Source organism: Canis lupus, chromosome 18 (assembly GCF_003254725.2).
Source record: "Canis lupus dingo isolate Sandy chromosome 18, ASM325472v2, whole genome shotgun sequence".
In the NCBI taxonomy this organism is placed as follows: domain Eukaryota; kingdom Metazoa; phylum Chordata; class Mammalia; order Carnivora; family Canidae; genus Canis; species Canis lupus.
This window is the reverse complement of record NC_064260.1, coordinates 54,664,463-54,686,481: the sequence shown is the minus strand read 5'-3', so window position 1 is coordinate 54,686,481 and position 22,019 is coordinate 54,664,463. Positions and strand designations below refer to the sequence as shown.

The 22,019-nt window shown below is 61.4% G+C and overlaps 2 protein-coding genes across 22 annotated transcripts in view; both read left to right on the top strand.

Annotated features, from left to right (window-relative positions):
- DAGLA (diacylglycerol lipase alpha) overlaps positions 1-5,852 on the top strand; it is a 61,707-nt gene extending 55,855 nt beyond the window's left edge. For all 7 annotated transcript variants that reach the window (XM_025445765.3, XM_025445764.3, XM_049096525.1 and 4 more), the window contains 3 exons: positions 239-368; positions 854-1,041; positions 2,376-5,852. In XM_025445765.3, coding sequence (XP_025301550.1) covers positions 239-368; positions 854-1,041; positions 2,376-3,336 — 1,279 coding nt within the window. In that variant the 3' untranslated portion in view covers positions 3,337-5,852. The remainder of the gene's footprint in view (positions 1-238; positions 369-853; positions 1,042-2,375) is intronic.
- A 4,900-nt stretch (positions 5,853-10,752) lies between these two features.
- The window catches only part of MYRF (myelin regulatory factor), a 32,990-nt gene continuing 21,723 nt past the window's right edge, over positions 10,753-22,019 (top strand). For all 15 annotated transcript variants that reach the window (XM_025446189.3, XM_025446180.3, XM_025446188.3 and 12 more), the window contains exon 1: positions 10,753-10,892. In XM_025446189.3, coding sequence (XP_025301974.1) covers positions 10,847-10,892 — 46 coding nt within the window. In that variant the 5' untranslated portion in view covers positions 10,753-10,846. The remainder of the gene's footprint in view (positions 10,893-22,019) is intronic.

The following is a 22,019-nucleotide window of genomic DNA, read 5'->3' as shown; positions in this document are numbered from 1 at the left end:
AAGACCACCCGGGATCGAGTCCCACATTGGGGTCCCTGCATGGAGCCTGCCTCTCCCTCTGCCTCTCTCTCTCTCTCTCTCTCTATCTCTATGGGTCTCTCACTAATAAATAAGTAAAATCTTTAAAAAAATGTTCCTGGCTCCCGTGGGGGTAGGGGTAAGGGCTCAGGGTGAGGCAGGAGCAGGGAGCCCAGGGACCACCCACCCTCAGCTTCCCTCCGGTCCCTCTGCCCTCCAGCTGCTGTGAGCAGGAGGAGCCCACATACTTCGCCATCTGGGGCGACAACAAGGCCTTCAATGAAGTGATCATCTCACCGGCCATGCTGCATGAGCACCTCCCCTATGTGGTCATGGAGGGGCTCAACAAGGTGAGCCCCTGGGCAGCCTGGGCACTGACGCCTCATTAGAACCCTGCAGCGCTCTGCTGGCCGCACCTCCGTCCACGTGGGACAGGCAAGGGTGCGGACGCTCCGGGAAGTGGTCAGAACTTGTGTTCTGGCCCCCGCACCCCTGCTGTCCACACCACCAGGTGGGCCCCACGGCGGGGAGGGGTCTGTCTGGGAGACCCCCAGGGACCTGGCCCTTGACAGATGCACAGCCAAGCAGGGGCATCCACAGACATCACCTGGCTGCAGAAAGCCTGGCCGTAGGGAAGAAGGCCAACTCGGCCCATCTGTGGGCCAGGCATGATTACAGGGCCAGTCCCGGGCCTTCCTGGTGGAGCAGGGACCTGGGCTCCTCAGCAGCCATGGGGCTCAGCCCACCACATGCGAGTCTGGCCTGTTGCCCTCTGCCCCCACATGTGATTGTCACCCCTCCACCACCACCACCAGCTTGCCCGACCTGTCCCCAGGTGCTGGAGAACTACAACAAGGGGAAGACAGCCCTGCTTTCTGCTGCTAAGGTCATGGTGAGCCCCACTGAGGTGGACCTGACTCCTGAGCTCATCTTCCAACAGCAGCCGCTGCCAACAGGGCCTCCCTTGCCCACCGGCCTGGCCCTGGAGCTTCCCACCACGGACCACCGAAATAGCAGCGTCAGGTGAGCCCTGTTGCACAGCCCCACCCTGTGTGTTCCAAGCTTGAATGCCTTTGTACACATATACATGCACGTGCTAGCCCCACTGGTGTTCGCACAGCTCTGCACTCATGTGCAGGAGGACTTGACGGTGCCCCTCTGCTTGCAGTCGCCGGGGCTGCTCCCGTTGCCCACAGCTTGCCTTCACTGAAGCCCACGTGGGATAGTGGCCTTCTAGGGATGCACAGACCCGGAGCCACAAGCACACAGGTTCCCTCATGGCCGTGTAGCCCCAAACAGGTGGATGCCCGTGTGCTTATATACACACACACGTGTGTATTTGTAGTGACACTTACACATGCACATACATATGTGTTCATAAACGGTAGCTCTCCGTGCAGAGAGCCCCACGCAGGCATGCTCCTGGGTATCCAGCAAGTCAGAGGCTGGGACGCGCACACGGCATGCCAGGATGGCGGCCGTGCACCGGAGTGCAGGAGTGCACCTGTACGCACACGGAGCCACACAGACACATATTTGGGCCACCTGCCGTACCGACGCCTGGTTTGCACACTCTACACATGACACAGAGCCATGCGCCCTTGCTCCCAGACCCACACACATTCCATATTCACACACACTCTTACTGGGGTTATCTCTTAAAGGGTGGCTCCTGGGGGGTAGGAGTCTTCCTGCTTCTCTGGGACCCTTCCAGCCCAGGTCACAGATTTGGCCAGGAGGCTGCTCCAAAGGGTGGTCGCCAGATCCAGGCTCTTGGTGGGGACACCTGGACATCCCTCCTTGCCGTTGGTGCGTTTCCAGCGCATGCCCACAGGAGGGAACCAGTGTGCACCGGCAGCAGTTGTTGCATTCCTCCCCCCACACACTTCCCATTTCCCTGTTCTTCCAGCGGGGTTTCTGGGGGTTCTAACCCGTGGCCCAGCTGGGAGGGACTGCAGTGTGAGGAAGAAAGCCAGCTCAGCCCCCAGAGAGGCACCAAGGGGTGCTGCCCTGAGGGAACCAGTGGGGGCGGCCCTGGGCAGCGGTCACTCCCATTCCCCTCTCCCCTCCCCCCATGGCCTGCTGAGTGGCCTGGGGCAGCCGCTGTCTCTGGGCTCCAGGCTCCTTCGGCCTTCAGTGCCCCCACCCACAGCATCAGCCCTTTTGCCTTCTGTCCTGGGCTCTTGCCAGTTGCTTTTTAAAAATAAGGGTCTCTGCCCAACGCTCTTGAATGACCGCTAAGTTAACTCTCCCCTCCTCCCCTCCGCAAGCTCCCTGCAGCCCGGGAGGGGAGGGGGCCTGTGTCTCTGCCTTTCCTGAGTCTCTCCCCGCTCACACACCTCCCCCCGCCCCCGTAGGAGCAAGTCCCAGTCTGAGATGAGCCTGGAGGGCTTTTCGGAGGGGCGGCTGCTGTCCCCGGTGGTGGCGGCAGCGGTGACCCGCCAGGACCCCGTGGAGCTGCTGCTACTGTCTACCCAGGAGCGGCTGGCAGCGGAGCTGCAGGCCCGGCGGGCACCCCTGGCCACCATGGAGAGCCTGTCCGACACGGAGTCCCTGTACAGCTTCGACTCCCGCCGCTCCTCGGGCTTCCGCAGCATCCGCGGCTCACCCAGCCTCCATGCTGTGCTGGAGCGTGACGAGGGCCACCTCTTCTACATCGACCCCACCATCCCTGAGGAGAACCCGTCCCTGAGCTCGCGCACGGAGCTGCTGGCGGCCGACAGCCTGTCCAAGCACTCACAGGACACGCAACCCCTGGAGGCAGCCCTGGGCAGCGGGGGCGTCACCCCCCAGCGGCCCCCCAGCGTGGTGGCCAATGACCAGGAGGAGGAGGAGGGGGGCGGGGGCGGGGGGGTGGCCCCCGGGGCAGAGTTGGCGCTGCACAACGGGCGCCTGGGGGACTCGCCCAGCCCTCAGGTGCTAGAGTTCGCCGAGTTCATCGACAGCCTCTTCAACCTAGACAGTAAGAGCAGTTCCTTGCAGGACCTCTACTGCATGGTGGTGCCCGAGAGCCCCACCAGCGACTATGCTGAGGGCCCCAAGTCCCCCAGCCAGCAAGAGATCCTGCTCCGTGCCCAGTTTGAGCCCAACCTGGTGCCCAAGCCCCCGAGGCTCTTCGCTGGCTCAGCCGACCCCTCCTCGGGCATCTCACTCTCTCCCTCCTTCCCGCTCAGCTCCTCGGGTGAGCTCATGGACCTGACACCCACAGGTCTCAGCAGCCAGGAGTGCCTGGCAGTGGACAAGATCCGGACTTCCACCCCCACCGGCCACGGGCCCGGCCCCGCCAAGCCAGACGACCTGGTTATCTCAGCACGCTAGCACCCCAGGAGTGGCTGCCGGCCGAGGCCCAGGCCAGAGCAGGTGGCCCCTCAGGCTCCTGGCGGCTGCCCCCAGGGCCAGGCTGCTTTGTGGAGAGGCCCCTAGGAGCCAGTTTAGCCTCAGGCATGGGGCACTGCTGCTGAGCTGGGGGTCCGCATCCCTACCTCAGCTTAGGACCACCAGGTGGCCCGGATCTAGGTCCTCCAGACTGGGGAGAAGGTGAAGCAGGGAGAAGCCTGGGGCAGCCTGCCAAGTGGGCAGGGCAGCACTGGCCCCTCAGCCTGACTACGCCACAGGATGGCCAATGGGCATGCTGACTCCCCATCACTGCCCTCTGCTGCTCTCACAGGGCCGAGATGGAGAGCAGCCCTCTCCCCACACCTTCACATTTGTGGTCCAGGCTGGCAGCTGCCCTGGCCACCTCCCCTAGATCTGGTGCCTGCTGGCCAGCCCCCTGGGATAACCCCACACCAAGGTGGCCCGCAGTGCTGTGTATGTTTACAGATGCTGCTGGGCTGGGCTCAGGATGTGTCCTGGGCTTGCAAGCCCCCTCCCGCCACCCCCTCACCCCAGCCTCTTCCTGTGTTTTGAGCAGGGAGGGGAAGCAGCCTGACTGCACAGAGCCCAGGGCAGCCACGGGGCCTGGAGGAGGGTGAGGTCAAGACTACCCCTCCTCTGCTTGGTGCCCGTCATGTCGATCCTTCTGGCAGCAGGTCCTGGGCACCCTGGCTTGCCCCATCTGCCTGTTACTTCCTAGCTTGCCTTCTATCCTCCAGGGATCCTGGCCACTCACAGGGTGGAAGGCACAGGTGTGACCACTCCTGGCTGCAGAGTCCGTGCCCTGGGAAGAAGGAGGGCGCCCAAATCCCCCTTCCTCTGAGGGCCCCATGTAACCCCTTTATATCACCCCTCTTCCCCCACCCAAGCAGCCTCAGGCCCTGGGATCTAAAACCACACATGCCTCAGCTCCTCCTCACTGGCCTGAGCTCTCTCCTGGTGGTAGGGCTTTCTTCCCTCCCACCCTTGAGGTCCTGTTGGCAGGAAATGGGGCCAAGAGTGGGGAGTTGTGGGACTTGGCTAAAGGGGGAGCAGGAGGGCCAGAGGCTCTGGGGCTTTCCCGGTTTAGCCGGAAGCCGCCACAGCCCCTGCTTGAGGGGGGTTCCTTCCCTGCTAGTTTGGGGGGGGCAAGGGGAGTTGGAGAGTGGCCTGTCCCCAGAAGCCGTGGGTAGAAGGTTGTGCATGCGTGGGGCATGTCTGTGCATGTGCATGAGTGTGCGCCACTCCTGAGGAAGGGGCTGCTGGGGGCACCCACCCACTGCACCCCACCTGCCCTGCCTGCTTGCTACCCCTCCCCAGCCCACCAAGAAAATAAACTAGGATGGGGGCCTGTGCACAGGGGGCCATAGGATGAGCTCAGTTTCAGACATCGCCATCCCCCTTGTCCTACTTGTGGCTCTGACCCCGGGTTTGGAAAACGTGTGTGCTCAGGCGCTAACTGCCCGCTTGTGCCTTCGTCTCCTCGGAGGCATACTCCCCCATGCTGGCCCCTCCACGGCTTCTCCGGGGTGCCCCCCAAGCTCATGAACACTGGTGTCTTGGCCTGTCCTGACCACCCCCATCCCTGTCCCACACAGCTGGGACTGGCTTGGACGCTGCTCTGGGACCCCTGCCCACCCTGACAGATGGAGGCAGAGACCTGGGGTCTGGGCCTCCCTCTCTGACACCCACCCCTCACGAGACTCTAGGACGCCCCTGCTGAGGGGCCCGCTGCTGGCAGAGCCTGGGCCCAGCAGAAGATGGAATCAGTGGCTCTCAGAGTTTAAAAAAAAAAAAAAAAAAAACCATCATAAATCAGAGTAAAGTTCCAACAAGCACCTCAGCCAATTATAGGGAGAGACTCAGTGTCTGGCCTTTTAATTCCTCTTCTGCCAGGGTGGGCCCTGGCACCTCTAAGGGGGCGTGGTACCCACCCACGCCCAGAACTGAGCCATCAGGGACAGACTCCCCACCGCCAGGGCTGCAGCCACCCAGGGTTACAGACTTGGGGCTGAGGCAGGCTCGGACTCAGCCCTGGATGCCCCAGGGTCAGCCCACCCCAAACCCACCCCCTGCCCGCCACACTCCTGATGATAGGCCCTGACCCACCCCTCTCCTTCCCCACACCACACCTGGGGGAGTCTGAGCCACCCCCCTCAGCCCAGCAAGGCTCAGACCCACGCCCACTCTATCCCCCAGACTGCAGCACAAACTTCCCCAGCCGTGAGCTGGCCTGTTCTCCTAAGGGGCCTGGGTGACCTCTATATGCAATCGGTAGTGAGCAGCTGGGCCGCACAGACACTCAGGCACTGTACGTGCCATTCCCCTATGACTTTTTGTACTTACTGTATGAAAGATCCAAACTAATATTGCTGTAAAAAGGAGAGACTAATTAATATAGCTTATTCTATAAATATGTCTGTATATAACGGTTTCTGTATATTGTATAGAGCTGTGTATAAACTGGATGTAGGAACGTGCTGGCTGCCTCGAGTAAGCTCTCTTCCTGGCAGGTGGGGATGGGCTGGGGGCTTCCTGCTGATGTCAGTGGTGGGCAGGGACCTTGAGACGGGCGCTCACTGCTGTCAAGCCCTGATCTAGGACCACACTTCGAGTCGCAGCGAGGGCCCAGAAGACCCTCAAAGCCCCACACGAATGGGGGCAGTCCCTTGTTGAGCTCTGCTCATGTGAAGGATGACCCAGGGCATCCACGTTCAGGACCTCATCAGGGCCTTGAAAGATGGGACTCGTCAGCCCTTCTCCTTCCTGAGGGGGTCTGGGGCGCAGAGAGGGTAAGTAAGCTTCCCAAGACCACAGAGCTAGCATGTGGGGTACCGGGCTGGTCTGATGGTTCCCACCCCTTAACCCCAAGGCAGAACTAGACAGAGGGGGAAGGACTCCACTAAAGCCCCCCAGCAGGGTAGCACTGAAATGCAAGGGCCACTGGAAACCTTTGCTGAGTGCTTCTTTGGGAGGGTGCAAAATAGCTGGCCAGGCCCACCCAGGGCGGCCAAGGGCCCACCCGAGGGCTCCAGGGCTCCGGAACAGCGGGGCCTGGGGAGCGGCTTTCAGGGCCAGCAGGCAGCTTGCTGTTGCACCTGCGTCTCCCCACAGCAGGCGGCGCTGTTCCCCCAGCCAGTCCCGAGGGATGTGGAATGGGCACTGACCCAGCTAAACTTTGACCTGACCTTGACCCTCTCCTCTCCCTTCCCCTCCTGAGTCCAGAGCCACCCTACTTGTGAAATTCTAGGGGAAGGTGATAGAACAGTGCCTTGGCTTCACCCCCAGCCTCTTGAACAGAAGAGGCCCAAAGACAGCAAGGACCTGTGTGCGGGGACAGTTGTTGGACCAGAATCCGGGCCTCCTGGCTGAGGACTCTGGCCTCCACCCTCACTTTGTGGTTTTGCGAGGTTCTTCCTCAGAAATTCAGTCTCACTGTGTTTGCAAACTATCCTGTCCAACTGGTGGAGCAGAAGCAGAAGATACTGAGGGCCAGAGAAGTTCTGTGACTCGCCCAAGGTCACACAGCCAGGCTGTGGGGAAGGGCTGGAGCAACCTGTGCTTCCCATCCCCTTGCAGGCCGTGTGGATGGCCCATCCACTTCAGCTGGTGAGGAGGTGGGAGAGAGGTTGTCCTGCAGGGCTTCCCCCGCCCGTCTCACCCGAGTCGGTGGGACGAAGCCACACCGCCAGCCTCACTGACGCTGGGCTCCCACTCACTGCTCCTTGGGCCTACCTCCCTTTCTCTACACAATGGGCAGGTGCCAGGGCTGCATGAGCCCATGGGGGGTCAGGAGCCCTACAGCAGGGTCACCTGCCCATCTGGCTAGCTGGTGAGCCCCACCCTCTCCTGGGCTGGCCTCCAGCCCGGTCCTCTGTTCCCCCAGTTACCCTCAGTGCCTGCCTCCCTCTCCCCAGGCACTGTCTCCCGCTGGCCCTGCTGTCACTCATGGGCCGGTACTGAGCACCTGGAGCTGTTCTGGAATAGAAGAAAGCAGCGCTGATTGATCACTTCCCTGACATTTTAGCTACCCTGAGGGGCGGGAGTAATAGGCTGATTTCCAGATGAGTCCTCCAAGGACCAGAGGGCAGGCCCTGGACCATGGCTGAGAGGCCACAGCTGCCACTGCTAGGCCAGGAATGAAGTCTCAGTTGGTCACTCATTACAGCTGGGTGGGGATGGGGTGCAGACAGGGCTCTTCTCTATGGACGGCTCCCTCAGAGTCCTGGTTATGCAACGTTCCCTTGGGCTCCCTCACCAGCCTTAGCCGGCGCCCCAGCTTCATGATGGACTTTGGGGGTGGCAGCGTCGACTTGTGGCTGAGCTCCGGAGTCTGGCACTTGAACCACTCCTCTCCCCCAGCCCAGAGATGGGAAGCCCCGGGGCAGTTGCTCCTTTGCTCCGTGGCCTAGTGGAATAGGGTAATGGTAGGGCCACACCCCCTTAGCCAGGCCAGTTCCTGCAGGATCAACAGGAAGCTCCCTCCCACCCCATCGAAGCTCAAGGCGCGAAGCCCAGAGGCTTAGTGATCCGACCTGAGGAGTTGGGGTGTTGGGGACCAAATAGGCATCTCCCATTCCTTCGGTGACCAATACAAGGACGCTTAGCTCGTCGTGCTGGCCCTCGAAGAGCGGGTATACATTTCAGCCCCATGTGGAATATGGTGAAAAGACCTGTGGGTAGGTGGGAGCTTGTTTTCCAGCTGGTCCCAGGCAACTCCTAAAATAAATTCATTTAAAAAAAAAATCACATGGCGTGAGCGGGTGTCCACTCTGTCTACCACAGGCGGGCGGGGGGAGGGGCAGGGCAGAGAATAACAATTGTCTTAAGGGAGGCTGCAGAGGGCGAAAACTCTCTGGGGTGTATCAGCTGGAAAAGAATAGGCGTCTCAGTGTGGCCCTTGCCCCCCTTCTCAGCCCAGCCCCTGTGGGGGGAGCACCAGTCAGCACACACAGCTGGGGCCTCCAGCAAGATCCCATTCTATATATCTAAGAGCAACGGCTCGGAGAGCGGCCCCTGGAGGGACAAAACCTCATTGTGAAGCGCCCGCCAGCCTGGGCACCCCCTCCCCCAGCCCCAGAACTGTCGTGGCATTGACCCTCCTCGGTGGGCCACCACGGGCCTGCTGACTGGGCCACATCTGGGGCCCGGCCCGGCTGCCCCTCCCCCATGACTGGCCACTGAGGAAAGGGAGGGCCGCCTGGGTGGGGGGTGCTTCGCAGGCTCTCGCCCCCTCATGCCCATGCCCAGCGAGCAGCCGGGCTGGGCCCCCGCCAGCCCGGCTCCTGGCAGGCGGCATGGCCCCCTCTGGGCCAGCAGGTCTGGCATCCGACCTGCCGCGGCCCTCCGGCCCCTGGACCTCCGTCTCAGCCCCATCAACTGTCGAGCAGTGCTCAGGTGGGATCGGCTGTCGAGATCTGACCTGCTGTCTCTGAGGACCCGGAGAGGCCGTGCAAGCAGCACCACTCCACAGTGACCTGATTCCCTGGTCCGAAATTCCAGAATTCTCCACCTCCAAAGTTTCAGAGATGTGGGATCCCGTCCTGCGAAGATGCCGTTGTCCATTCACTCCATGTATGTTTACCGGGAACGTGCTGCGTCCCCGCTGGCGCTCTTGGTGTTGAAGTCAAGGCAGTGACCAAGCCTGAAAAGTACCTCTCACCGTCACGGAGCTTCCACTCTGGAGGGAGGATACTCACAAAACTCGATAAAAATCATGTACGTGGGGCACCTGGGGGGCTCAGCGGTCGAGCGTCTGCCTTTGGCTCAGGGTACGATCCCGGAGTCCCGGGACCGAGTCCCACGTCGGGCTCTCCGTGGGGAGGCTGCGTCTCCCTCTGCCTGTGTCTCTGCCTCTCTCTGTGTCTCTCATGAATAAATAAATAAAATCTTTCTAAATAAATTGTTTACGTGGTGAGAAGGAAGGGCAGGTAGGGGGAATTGCCTCAGGTGAAGCGTTAGAGAGGTGATAAGGAATCAGCTATGCGGGACAAGCATTGTAGACAGGTGGAGCAGCACATGGCTGACGTAAGCCTGGCATGTGGGAGTGAGGGCAAGGAGGCCTTGGTGGCTGGGACGTAGTGGACAATGGGGAGGAAAGGAGGAGCTGAGGTCCGTGGTACGGGAAAGGGCAGATCCTAGTAGGCCTCAGAAACCAGCGCGAGATGTTTAGATGTTGTTTTGAACTGGACAGGAAACTACTGGTTTTAGCAAAGGAATGACATGATCTGATTGACATTTGTTAAAAAAGTGATTTGAGGGGCGCCTGGGGGGTTCAGCGGGTTAAGCGTCTGCCTTCAGCTTAGGTCATGATCCTCAGGATCCTGGGATCGAGTCCCACGGGGCAGCTCCGAGCTCAGTGGAGAGTCTGCATCTCCCTTTCCCTCTGTCTCTCCCCTTCAGCTCATGCTTTCTTTCTCTCTCAAAGAAATAAATAAAATCTTTTTTTTTTTTTTAAAAGAATGATTTGGGAAGTTCTAGAGGCCATCGCTGAGGACAGAGGCATTGCCGATGGACAGAACAGCGATGAGGAGGTGCTCCCAGGCAGAGAAGAGGGCCGGGGCTGGTGGGTTTATCCCGGACACGCTTAGGGGGCTGAACGCGTGGACCTTGCACTAGCACACAAGGCAATAGTGACCAAGAGGCTGCTTTTCCAGGTCAGCCAGGATCTGGCTCTGAACCCAGGCTTTGACCGCAGTCACCTTGAAAGCCTTGGACCTGTGCCGTCCGAGACCCGAGCCACACACGGCTACTTACACTTGGATTCCTGAAAGTTAAATAAAGCTGAGAAGTCAGTTCCTCAGTGCAGTAGCCACGGTTCGGGTGCTGGGTGGCCACGTGTGGCCGGGGCCCGCCCTGCTGCCCTGGCCAGAGCCCATCCCCGGGCAGGGGCTGTGCAGGAGGGCGCTCGTCTCGCAGCCCGCTCATCTCTCAGCCCGAGCCTGTTTCCTCGCCTGCAAGATGCACGGAATAGTACGACCTGGTGGGACACCTGCGAGGGTGAGGTGACGTCACCCTGGAAGTCCCGGGCGAGTCTGCTCAGCAGGTGCGGGTTGCTGTTCCTGCTGAGGTCGGCGGGCGCGGAGGAAAGGGTCTTCCGAGGTGCGGCCCGGCCCGAGGAGCTAAGGTCCGGAGGCCTGGCCCCCCCCGCGGCCCGGGGGAGGGCGAGGACCCCCGCGCAGCCCGCTTGGCGCCCCCAGCCCCACCTCCGCGCCCCGCCTGCGGAGCCCGCGCCCTGCTGCAGCGCGGGCCGGGCCGGCAGGGGGCGCCGCTGGGCGGGGCGGGCGGAGGCGGGGCCACGAGGGGGCGTGGCTACCCGGGGGCGGGGCCACACGGGGGCGGGGCTACACGGGGGCGGGGCGGGGCGGGCCGCGGGAGCCGAGCGGGGACTGTCGCGCGGGCCGCACCGGCGATGCCGCGCCCCCGGGCCGGGCTGTAGCGGGTGGCGGCGGAGCGCGCGCCGGGAGGGCGGGCCATGGAGGTGGTGGACGAGACGGAGGCGCTGCAGCGCTTCTTCGAAGGTGAGGAGCCGCGGGCCGGCGGCGGGGTGGGGACCCAGCTCCTCTCCCGGGGCCTCGGACCACGCGGGCGCTGCCCCGAGGGGCCCCTGTGGGCGCGGCCCCACCCCCTGGGGGCTCCTGCCCAGATCCCCCGAAGGTGGGCGCCCCTCCCGGTGCCCCAGCGCCCAGCTTCCATCCTTGGTCCTTCCTCGTGCCCCCCAGGACCCCTAAAATCTGGTCCCTCCCACCCGGGCTGAGTCTGGGGACTCTGCGGTGCTTCCCCGGAACCCCATACAGACCCGGGCTCCCACACCCCCTTTGGGGGGCCCACCGGGCAGCCTTCTGGGATCCCCCTGCCTCTAAGGCCGGCACCCCAGCCCCCAGCACGCCTCGCAGAGGCTGGACCCCCGCCCAAAGACCCCCTGCGAGCTTCTCAGGTGGACACCCTCCCCCCAGCCTGACTCCAGGAGCTCAGACCTGCCCCCTGTGCTTCCCTGAGACTAGGATCCCCTTCAAGACTGCCATCTGCCTTCTGCAAGGCTGCTCCCTTCCCCAAGGCCGAAGTTCCCCTTGAACCAGCCACCCCTCCCTTACTCAGGGCTTGGAACCCGTCCCCAGCGTTTCTCCATGAGCTAGACTCCCCCCTCACCCTGAAATGCTCTCCCCGGGCTAGAACCTTCTCGAAGTCAGCATCCCTTGTGCCAGCCATCTCCGCACCCTGGGACCCTCCCAAAGTGGTGAACTGCATCCTGCCGGTCCACTGGGGCTCCGCAGGGCTCTTCCACCCACACCTGTCCCTCGAGCTCTGCCTCCTCCGGCTGTTGCCCCCACCCCCACCCCAGGAGTGACCTCACCCTTGATAGGACCCTCCCCAAGGTTGGGATCTAACATCCACACACAATCTACACTATTTTCTTCTGCCCCTGCCCCCCACCCCCCAACACACACACTGTGGTTTGGGAGGTTCGTTCCTACATCTAACCAGACTCCCTTCCCCTTTGCCTACGTAGCCTCTGCCCCTCCTCCAGGTCTCCCCCCTCCTCCAGGGTGCTGGATTCTGGATGGAGTGTGGGAAGCGGGGGCAGAGGTGCAGGCTGACATCTCCCAGCCCACTCTGCTTCTCAGACCCTCACTGGAGCATCTGGCCAGGCCCTTGGGCCCCTCTTGTGCTCTCTCCACCAGTTTGGGGAGCCAGGTCTCTGCCCCCACCCTCCCTCCCCAGCCCCTAAGCCCATATCCTACTCCTCAGTGTGAACCTGCCCTTGGGAAGGGGGTGGTCCTTGGGGTACCGCTGTGCAAGGGCTGTTGAGCTGCGCCCGAGTTTCAAGCCTAGGACCCAGATGCCTTCGGAGTTTGGGAGGGAGAGAGGACGTGTCTCAGCGTCTCCCTTTATGTGTTTGGTGTATGTGGGGGAGTGCAGGGGGGTGGGGGTGGGGGTGTAGCAGCCTTTGTCCACTCCTGCTTGCTGAGTAGGTAAGGGCATCCCCTAGCTTCGGGCTTCCTCACTTCAGGAGTCTGGCCGCCCTAGCACACCCAGAGCCCCAGAAATCAGACTTGGACAGGATTACATGGTTGATCCTGAGGTAGGTGGGCTATTTGAGGGTCCTCAGCAGTCTTCCCATCAGTTCCAGGGGCTCTGTTTTCCCTAGACACCGTCCATCCTTTATGAACCCCCAAAGAGCCTTGTGAGGGCTGGGGGTCCCTGGGGAAGAAGGAAGGGACATGATTCCTTGCTCAAGGGTATTGTTTTGGGGATGCCCTGAGCCCACTAGATACCCAGGATGACCCACGGGCCAGGCCCCCTTGCTTCCTGCAGACGTCCCCATGCGTCCTCCCCTAGGACCTGGCACCCCAGGCAGAGGAGTGGGCCCAGCTGGCCCAGGTTCCCCATCTCCAGAGCCAAACTCTCCCTCCTGGCCGTGGGTGGGGGGTGGGGGGTGGGGGCTGACGCCACAGCTCAGCCATGCGGCTGGCCTGGCTGGGGAGGCTGCGCTGCTCCCTCCAGAGAGATAAGAGGAGACTCAAGAATGTCTGTGGGGAGCAGGGAGCGGGGTGTGGGGCTGCCTGCTGAGGTGGGTGGAGGGAGCCAGGGACCTGGAGAAGTGTTCCCGGAGCCTGAGACAGGAGGGAAGGTGGGCCGGTGCTGAGGGCTAGGAGTTCCCAGGACCACTTGGGAGGGGCAAGGCTGGTGGGGATCAGGGTGCAGGGGTGCGTGGGGGACCTCAGGGCCAAGCCTTTGTGTGCACTCGTGAGTGGAAGGATTAAAGCAAGTGAGTGTCGTGCGTCGGGTACGCTGTGCTACACTCTCACACTTGGGGCTGGAACCTGAGTTCTCATTCTGTCCCCTGCTTGGCACTTGGCCTTGGTCACTCCCTGTGGACCGTGGGGACAGGGGGCAGGCTCTGTGCTTTCAGCTCGGGGCTGGAGACAGAGACCGGCTTTGCTGAAGAGCAGGGGTGGATTGAGACCCCTCTTTTGGCATGGCCCACTCTCTAGCAACGCCGGGCCTATGTCCTGGGTCCTACCATGTGCAGTGGACCAGGCTGCGCCCCACCCCAGGGTGGTGGGCTGGGGGCTAAGGCGCTTTGGGCGTCGGGTGGGAGGCTGGGACAGGGCAGCCCCCTCGAGGCTGGTACAGCCGGGCCCCCGTGACCGCCCTGCTAATCCCCTAGAAGGAGGCTACGGCCTTCTGCATCAGCAGGCACACGGTCCGTGGAGAGGGGACCCTCCAGGCAGGATGCACTGGCTCTCAGCAGGTAACAGGGTCCTCGTGGCAGGTACACTCCTCAGCATCTTGACTGGCTGGGGCCTTGGATCCCCAGAGCCTGGTCAGGGACAGGGGCAGGATGGCATCAGAGGAGCCCCATGGAGCCTTAGAGGTTCCCCTGCAGGCTTAGGCCCCTGCTGCTCAGGGCAGTGACCCTGTGCTGAGCTTTCGCCCTCTCTGGGCCCATTTTCCTTACCTGCAAGACGGGAGGGGGTTGCAGAGAAGGTCTTGATGATGCCTTCGGATGAGCCTCATCTCCCAGCCCTGGGAAGGAGGAGTGTTCTAGAGCACAGAGGTGGAGGGTATTGACTCCTGGTTCCAGGGGCACAAGGAGTTTGAGTGAGTAGCGCCCCCACTCCAAGAAAGCAGGTGCTGTGGAGGAACCCTGAGAGCCCTAGGAGAACTGGGCTTCCAGTAGGTGCTGCAAAGGCCACTGAAAGGTTGGGGGACCTCCACTTGGCCTCTAGAGCCCCGCCAGGGCTGGAGGTGGGAGGCTGGTGTTCACTCCCTCCAGCCCGGATGGGTGGCTTGGGCTAGTGACTTCCCTTCTTTGGCTTCATGTCCCCTCCTGGGGCAAGCAGGGGGGTTGGACCAGAGCCGTGGCTTCCAATGAGGTTTTCTTTAGCTGCCAAAGAAAGGCACGCTCAGGGCCTCCCAGTACAGCTGGGCTCTCCACTGCCCTCCGGGGCACTGGGATCCTGATTTGAGAGCCACTTGAGGGAGGGGCTGGCACTGGCCCCCTTTCCCAGGGGCCAAGACTCCCAAGAGAAGGGAGTTAGTCAGCTGGGCCAGAGCTGACACCAAGAAGCCCCCACCTCTCTCCTGTACCACCATGGCCTTGGGGAAGGAAGGGTGGCCTTCCAGGGGGAGGACCCAGAGGGCAGGAGGAGGCCATAGGGGGAGACTACCTGAAGACTTTTGGAAACGGATGCCCACTCTGGACAGGAGTCTGGGGCTGAGTTGGGGTGTGGATCTCATGGCACTGTGCTCCATGTTGGCATGTCTGTCCGTCCATCTGTCTATAGTACACCAAGGAGCAGGTGGAAGGGGGAGGCAGCTGGACCCCTGACTGTCAAGAGGATGAGATGGGGTGCCTTCTGGGGGAGTCCTGTCCCTGTCCTTCCTCCCCAGGTCCTGAGTCCAGCTGGAGGGGAAGTAGCAGTGGGGGGTCTGATTCATCCCCGTGTCCCCAACACCCAGCACAGGGCACAGGGTGGCATGGGCTGAGGGGGAAGGAAATCTTCTCAGGGTCATTGGAGAGAAAATGGTATGTGAACAAAGGTGGGGTGGGGGGTGCACCCCAGGAAGCCAACTCTCTGGGAGGCCTGGGGTCAGTGCAGGGGGGCAGTGGGGCGGGGTGGGGAGCAAGCTGTTTCCGACCTCCTGGCCTCAGGGCCTCTCCTGAGTCTGGGGCCCTTGGCGCCGTGCCCCTTGGGCAGAGCCAAGCAGGGCATTGTCGGGGAGACAGGTAGGTCACCCTGAGCAGAATGGCCTCGTCTTGGGGACCCAGCCCCCGTGCTCTGACTCTCAAGGGCTCCCAGGCCTGGGGGGCCCTGGCAGCTGAGGCTGCTGGGTAGCGGCCGGCAGGGCTGCTGATTGGCTGCTCCCCCTGGACTTTGCCCTCTGATAAGAACGGGGAGCAGAAATCATTAACCGAGGCGGCCCTGCCCTCCCCAGGCTGCCTGCCCTCCCTTCCCGCCTTCTCCCTCCTCACGCTACCCTTTTGGGCCTTAGTTTCCCTCACGGCCCGGGTGTGTGGAGGGTGGCGGTAGGGGGGCTCTTCTCCCATTCGCGTCCCCGGCCCCTGCTGCTGCTGGGTGTGGGGAGCCCCGGGCAGGGGGCAGGCGATGGATGGTGTTGGGGCCTCATGCCCTCCCCGGAGCAGGCTGCCAGGGTCTGCTGCTGGCTGCTGGCCTGCAGCCCTCCTCCAGGCACTGCCGCACTGCTTTGTGCCCCCGCTTTCCCATCCCTAACATGGGGATACAGCTGAAGCCCTGGTGCCCACTTGTCAGGGTGTTTGTGGGGAGGGAGGGAAGCTGGGTGTTCTGGAGGCCTGCTGCGGTACCTGGTGCGGTAATGCTCCAGAAAGCTTAGCCTGGAGGGTGATCATTGTCCCACGGGGGCCTGCACGGTCTAGTTCACCCGGCTCTCGGCAGGCATATGCTCCCTACTCTGGAGATTTATTGATCCACGGGCTCAGCGCCCCACCTGGGGCTGGGGCCCGTGGCTGGCACTGTGTGCTTTGGGAAAGCCACTCACCCTCTCTGGGCCACTTATTCCGAGGATTAATCCCAACAGCCTTATTGGATGTGCTCTGCAGGCAGGGACCCAGCTTCACACAGGTCTGCACCCCCTGCCTTCGTCCTGATGCCTCCTGCTGTGGCCCCACCCTGCCTCCCTGCCCCTCCGCGTGGGGACCTGGCCTCGGGCTGGCAGCAGGGGGAAGGGGCTGGCTGTCCTTTGTCTTCACCTGCCCCCCCCCCAGGCCTGGGTGGGAGGGGTGAGGGTGGGAGGTTTTGCATAAGTCATCCAGTGGGAGTCCTGGGGCTGTGTGGAAGTGCAGGTGGTATTTCTCATTTCCAGGAGGGAGGTGCAGAGGGAGGAGGGGAAGGTGATGTGCCGGGAGCACTGAGGGCAGCCGCAGCAGAGCCAGAGTGGGATCCTGGGGCTCCCCGAACACAGTTGGGTGCCAGCCTAGAGTGGGGCAGGAAGGGAGCCCTCCAGTGCTGAGGGTCCTGATCCACCACTGAGGGCTGGACTGGGTGACTTCCATTCAGCCCCTTGACCTCTCTGGGCCTCAGAGCCATCACTCAGAGGGTCAAAGCTGTGTGCCGTATGATGCAGGCAGTGAGACCCATGAAGTGCCAAGGCCTGGATGGAGAGAGCGGAGGGCAAAGTCCGGCATGGGGGGCAGTTGGGTCCAGAGCCTCCCTTGGCCCGGCCTATGGAGGCCGCAGGGCGTCCCGTCCACCTGCCTCCAGGCCTGCATCTGCCCTAGGTCCCCCCAGCCCTCCTAATGTGCACCTATAGCCTCTGTCCCTCTGTGGAGTTTGGGGACCCTTGCTCCCTTCCCTCTCCTCTTCACCATCTCAGTCCCTGAGCTCTCTTCACCCTCTGTGGTTCTCCCTTGTTGGGTCTGCGGCCCGGGGTGGGGGTAGCTGGGGTGTCTGCGGCACTGAATTGGCTCTTTTGGATCTGGCTCTAGCCAGACCCAATCGGGAGGGCTGTCAGCCTGGGCCTGCCATTGGGTCAGTGAGGATTGTGTACACGAGCTTTCCAGTCTGGGAGGTGTGCTGATCTGTGAACACGCGTGGGCCTGCTCATGACTCAGGGCCTTTGCACTGGCTCCCCACTGCCTGAAATGCTCCTCTCAGATATCCATGTGGCTCACCACCTTCTTATTATCTCTTTTCAGTGAGGCCCTCCCTGACTGTCCTATTTATTTATTTATTTATTTTTAAAGATTTTATTTAATTATTTGAGAGAAAGAGCGAGAGCACAAGCACGCAGAGTGGCAGGCAGAAGGAGAGGGAGAAGCAGGCTCCCCACTGAGCAGGGAGTCCGATGCGGGGCTCGATCCCAGGACCCCAGGACCATGACCTGAGCCGAAGACAGATGCTTAACTCCCTGAGCCACCCAGGTGCCCTGACTGTCCTATTTAAAACTGCCACCCTGTTCTCCTGCCACCCCAGCCTCTGCTCTCTGCTCTGTTTTCTCTGTTGTATTTGTCACCTTCTGAAATGCTGTGGATTTTTTCCCATGTGTCTTGTCCTCTGACTCTGCTTCCAGAACGTCAGCTCGTCGTGGGCAGGAGGTTTGGTTGTGTTCCTTACCATAGCCCCAGAGCCAAGCATTGTGCCTGATACATAGTATATGCTCCGCAGTTGTTTGGATGAATGGATCAGTGAGCCCTCATGGAGCATGCCCGTGTGTGCATGTGTGTGTCAGCAGGGAAGGAAGGACATGTGTGTAGACGATTATGTGCATGTCGGTGGGAGTTGTCCCTGTGAACACACATGTGTGGGACATGCTGCTTTGTGACTCCAGATGGACATGGGTGACCCTGGTAGAGACGTGCCCCCACCCCAAGCTACAGGGTCTCTACCTCTGTGGGGAGGGCCTTCCCCAGCCTACCTACCCAGTCCCAATGGGAGACGGATGGGGCTGTCAGGTGGGAGCTAACTTGGCCCTGTAGACTCAGGGCTGGGGGCGCTGAAGAACCCTAGGGACCAGTGTGGGTTCCTATAGAACACGTTGCAGCTTCCGGGCTCAGTTCTGTTGGACTTGGCTGGGGAGCATCTTGAGCTGTGAGTTCAGCCCTGTGGTCGCTATGCGGGGTCTGGGGGAGGAGGACATGGCTATAGTCCTGGGGTGGTCAAAGACTCCAGGTTTCCTGGAGGCAATGGGTCTCCTATGCATTTTTGGCAAGAAATTGAGAGATAATAAACGCAATCGTGGCTCAGATTATTTATTTATTTATTTGTTTATGAGATACAGAGAGAGAGAGGCAGAGACACAGGCAGAGGGAGAAGCAGGCTCCGTGCAGGGACCCTGAGGTGGGACTCGATCCCGGCTCTCCAGGACCACGCCCTGGGCTGAAGGCGGCGCTAAACCGCCGAGCCACCCGGGCTGCCCTCGTGGCTCAGATTTAAGGACCCGATGGCAATAACTTAGGAGGCACATCCTCATCATTAAGTCCCAAGCTAACTGGGGACTTGATGCAGAGACGTAAAGGATAGCTTGCAAAATCAAGCATCTGACCTGAAGGCATTTTGAGTGAGAAGATCTGGTCACAAATTGAAGCTTGAGGCAGGGATGGCTAGCAGTTATCACATTAATCACAGATCATATCAATAAAGGTAGAGAGTTCAAGCCAAAGGAGGCGAGAGCCCTGTCCCAGAGTGAATTAGTTTGGAGCTCATTGATTAGCTCGGGCAACATTGGGAAATGAGCGCGAGCCCTGGGAGCCCTCTGGGATTGGGAAGATTGAGGAGGGGCTGCAGAGGCAGCAGGCAGAGGAGGCTGACCTGCCAAGAGAGGGGCGAGGGCTGTAGCTGAGGCCTGAAGGCTGGACTTGGCTGTGTATGTGCCAGAATAATAGCACCGTCCAGGTCGTGTGTCCGAGGGACTCAGGAGGAGGTCAGAGGCCCCCCAGAGGCTCTCTGGGGTGGAAATGCAGTGAGGTGGAAAGGCCTGGGCGAGAGGGGAGCCCCGCAGACGCGGAAACAGCAATGAGTGCTATCGGAGGGACGGCCCAGGAGCTTCCCTACCCCGTCTCGGTCTCGCTGAAGACTCACGCTGCTCTGGGATGCACTTGGTAGAGAAGCAAGCCGAGCCTCAGAGAGGTCAGAGCACGGGCCAAGGGTCACACAGCAACGGGGGCGGGGGGCGCCCCATCCTAGCAGTTAGGCCTCTTTGACCCTGGGAGTCCCTGAGGGCATTGTGGGGGTGCTAGGCTGGACAGTGCCCTGCCCCCCAGCACCCTGGCTCCCAGCCATTGCCTGGAGCCAGGATGCCCTCACATTCAGATGCTGGGGGTGGACACTCAGGGCAGAGTTGGGGGACAGGCTCGGGCCCTAGGCCCTGCCAGCTCGGGTTCTGATCAGCTAGGCCTGGCCAGCATACTTGGGCCCTGCTGCCCCTGCCTATAGCCACGTGGCCAACGGGATTTCCGCCATGTTTGGGACATGAATTGACAAGTGCCCCATTGACGGGTGGGGGGGAGGTGTGGGCAGGGCACAAGCCTCCCACTGTGCCGGGTCCCCACCCTCCCCCGTTCCCTGGGACAATGGCCCAGACTCAGCCAGCGGCCACAGCTGGTGTGTGTGGGGGGTAGTCATGAGCGTGAGGGGGCGAAGGGAGGGGTCCAGGGGGGAGGACCACCTGGGCCCCCACTCGCCCTCATCCCGCACCTGCCTGGTATCCTGTCAGTTCTTCTTCTGCCCAGCTGGGTGGCCTCAATACGGGGAGGAGGGAAGAGGGGAGGTGCTTCCTCCCCGTAGCCCCTACCCCAGCCTGCCTGGGCAGTGTCTGGCTCCTGTTAAAAGCAGGTAATAAAGGCCCTAATTAATGAGGAGCCGCTGGTGCAGTACCTGGAGGGGCCCTGTGTGGCCCCGGACCCTTCCATAACACGGCTGGGTAGAGGTCCCCAGGCCCAGGCAGGCCGGTTCTGGTGTCCTGCGTGCCACTTTGCTCATTCATTCCATGAACATTTATTGAGTACCTACTGTATGCCTAGATGCTTATATCCCAGAGAGGCAGAGCAGGGCTGGGCTCCCATCCCAGGTCCCCCATCTGTAAAGTGGAAAACCGCCTGTCCTATTGAGTTGTTAGGGGAGTTAAATCTGAGCCATCTGAAGTGTGGGTACAGAGTGAGCACTCGGTGCATGAGCCGTGGGAGCGGGTGGGCGGAGGCTCTGTCCGATGGTCTGTGCCAGGCCGCAGAGTGAGGAGCCCCAGGAGATAGGAGAAAGGAGGCTGCCAGCCAAGGAGACAGGGAGTCAGAGGGCACCTCTTGGAGAAACTTGCATTGAAGCCCAAACCTCAAGAGTGAATAGGAATGGGCTTTGTCCAGCAGAAGGAAGAGCATGTGCAAAGGCCCCAGGGCAGAGAGAGAGAGAGAGAGAGAGAGAGAGAGAGAGAGAGAGAGAGAGACAGGGGCTGTGGAGAGTTGCCGGGAGGGAGCTGGTTGGGAGAGGAGGCTGTAGTGGGTAGGCAGGGCGTGTAGTCAGGGCAGGTGCCTTGGATCTCAAGGTGGGCTCTGGGTATCCTGAGCGGGGGTGGGGGGGGGGCTGGGATGCTGGTTTGTGACCTGGTGGTGCCACTTTCTGACGCTGGGACCTTGGGCAGCCTTCCCACCTCCCAGGGTGGTCTCGAGGATCAGCAGGAGACATGCTTAGTGTCCTGCCTAGGAGGGATCTGTTGTTGGCTCAAGGATGTTTCAGGGGTTTTCTGGGAGCAGTCAGTGAGAGGGGACCCCCAAGAGTGTGCTGCACCTTCCTCCTGGGCTTCTGGGGACTCTGCCCCTGCCTCAGTAATCTCTGGGCTCCAGCAAGCCACCACCCCCACCCTGCCCTCCCAAAGGTTTAATTAGAAATGTCCGATATGGTTTCTGGGGCAGCCTGGGGGCACGTGGCTGAGCCATGTGGGGAGAACATCAGGCAGGCCTTGTGGGGTCCCAGAGAAGGAGAAGAGGTGGGATCGCTGTTCTTCAGGAGGCCCACCAACCCCCCAAACCTCAAACTTCTCTCCCTCCCCGCGGCCCACCTCCACCCTCCCTCCCAGTTCCGTTCCCTCCTCCCTCCTCTGTCCTCCCGTCCTCCCGGCCCCTGGCACGGGAGGGTCTCTCTTCCCCTCAGCCACATCTGGTTCTCATTAGGGTCTCCCAGGATGCCTCTGCTTGAGGCCCCCCTATCCCAAGGGAGGTGGGCAGGAGGATTAGGGGTGATTAGGAGTGCTCCTGGCCAGAGGAGGGGGAGGAGCAGAGGAGGGGGCCTGGCCTATTATAAATAGCAACACCGTGACTCTATCACCCCATCATTCACTGTAGATTCCAAGTTCAGTCTCAAAAAACCTGAAGCTTCAGGAGCCAGGGCAGGGGTGATGCTCCGGTGCTCCCTCCTTCCCCATTCCCATCTTCATCTCCATCCCCGGGGCCACTCCCAGCCCATAAGATGGGACAGCCCCGGAATGGCCAGAAAGTCATCTGTCACCAGCCACACCTTCCCGGCGGAGTCAGGCCCCTGTGCCTGGGTTGAATCCTTGCTGTGTTGCCTTGGGCATGAGGCTTGACCTGTCTGAATAAGGGGATGCTAATAACACTAAATCTCGGGGGGCGGGGGGGGGGGCGATTGGGAGATAAACTCCTGAAGCACTTAGAATAGTGCTGGGGCCTGGTAGGTGCTCAGTCCGCAGGGGCTGCTGTCCCGAGCACTGTCCCCGTGTTAGCATCACCATTCCAGAGGGGGACGAGGAGAGTGTCACACTGCACGTGAAGAACACACTCTCTGTATAAGAAATTCCTATGATCATTAATGTCTTTGTTTCCAAAAGGGCCAGGCATATAGTAGGCATCGAAGAAACGGGACCTTCGGTTAACAGGGAAGGACGGGGTGGGGGCCAGAGCGTAGATGGGAATCCTAGAACCTTGATGTGCAGACTGGTCATTCCTCTCCCCGGCCACACAGGGCCCTGGCGGGCCATTGGCACTGTTCGGAGGGTGTCCCTGGCTCCTGGCTGGGTGAGCCAGGGGTGGGGGCCAGCAGGAGGGCCTGTCCCAGGCAGCGCGTGACTCCTAGGAGGGCTTAGCCACTCATTAATCACCTAAGCGGGGCTCAGCATTCTTGAAATGCCAGCTGGGGCCAGGGAGGGGCCTGGGCCAG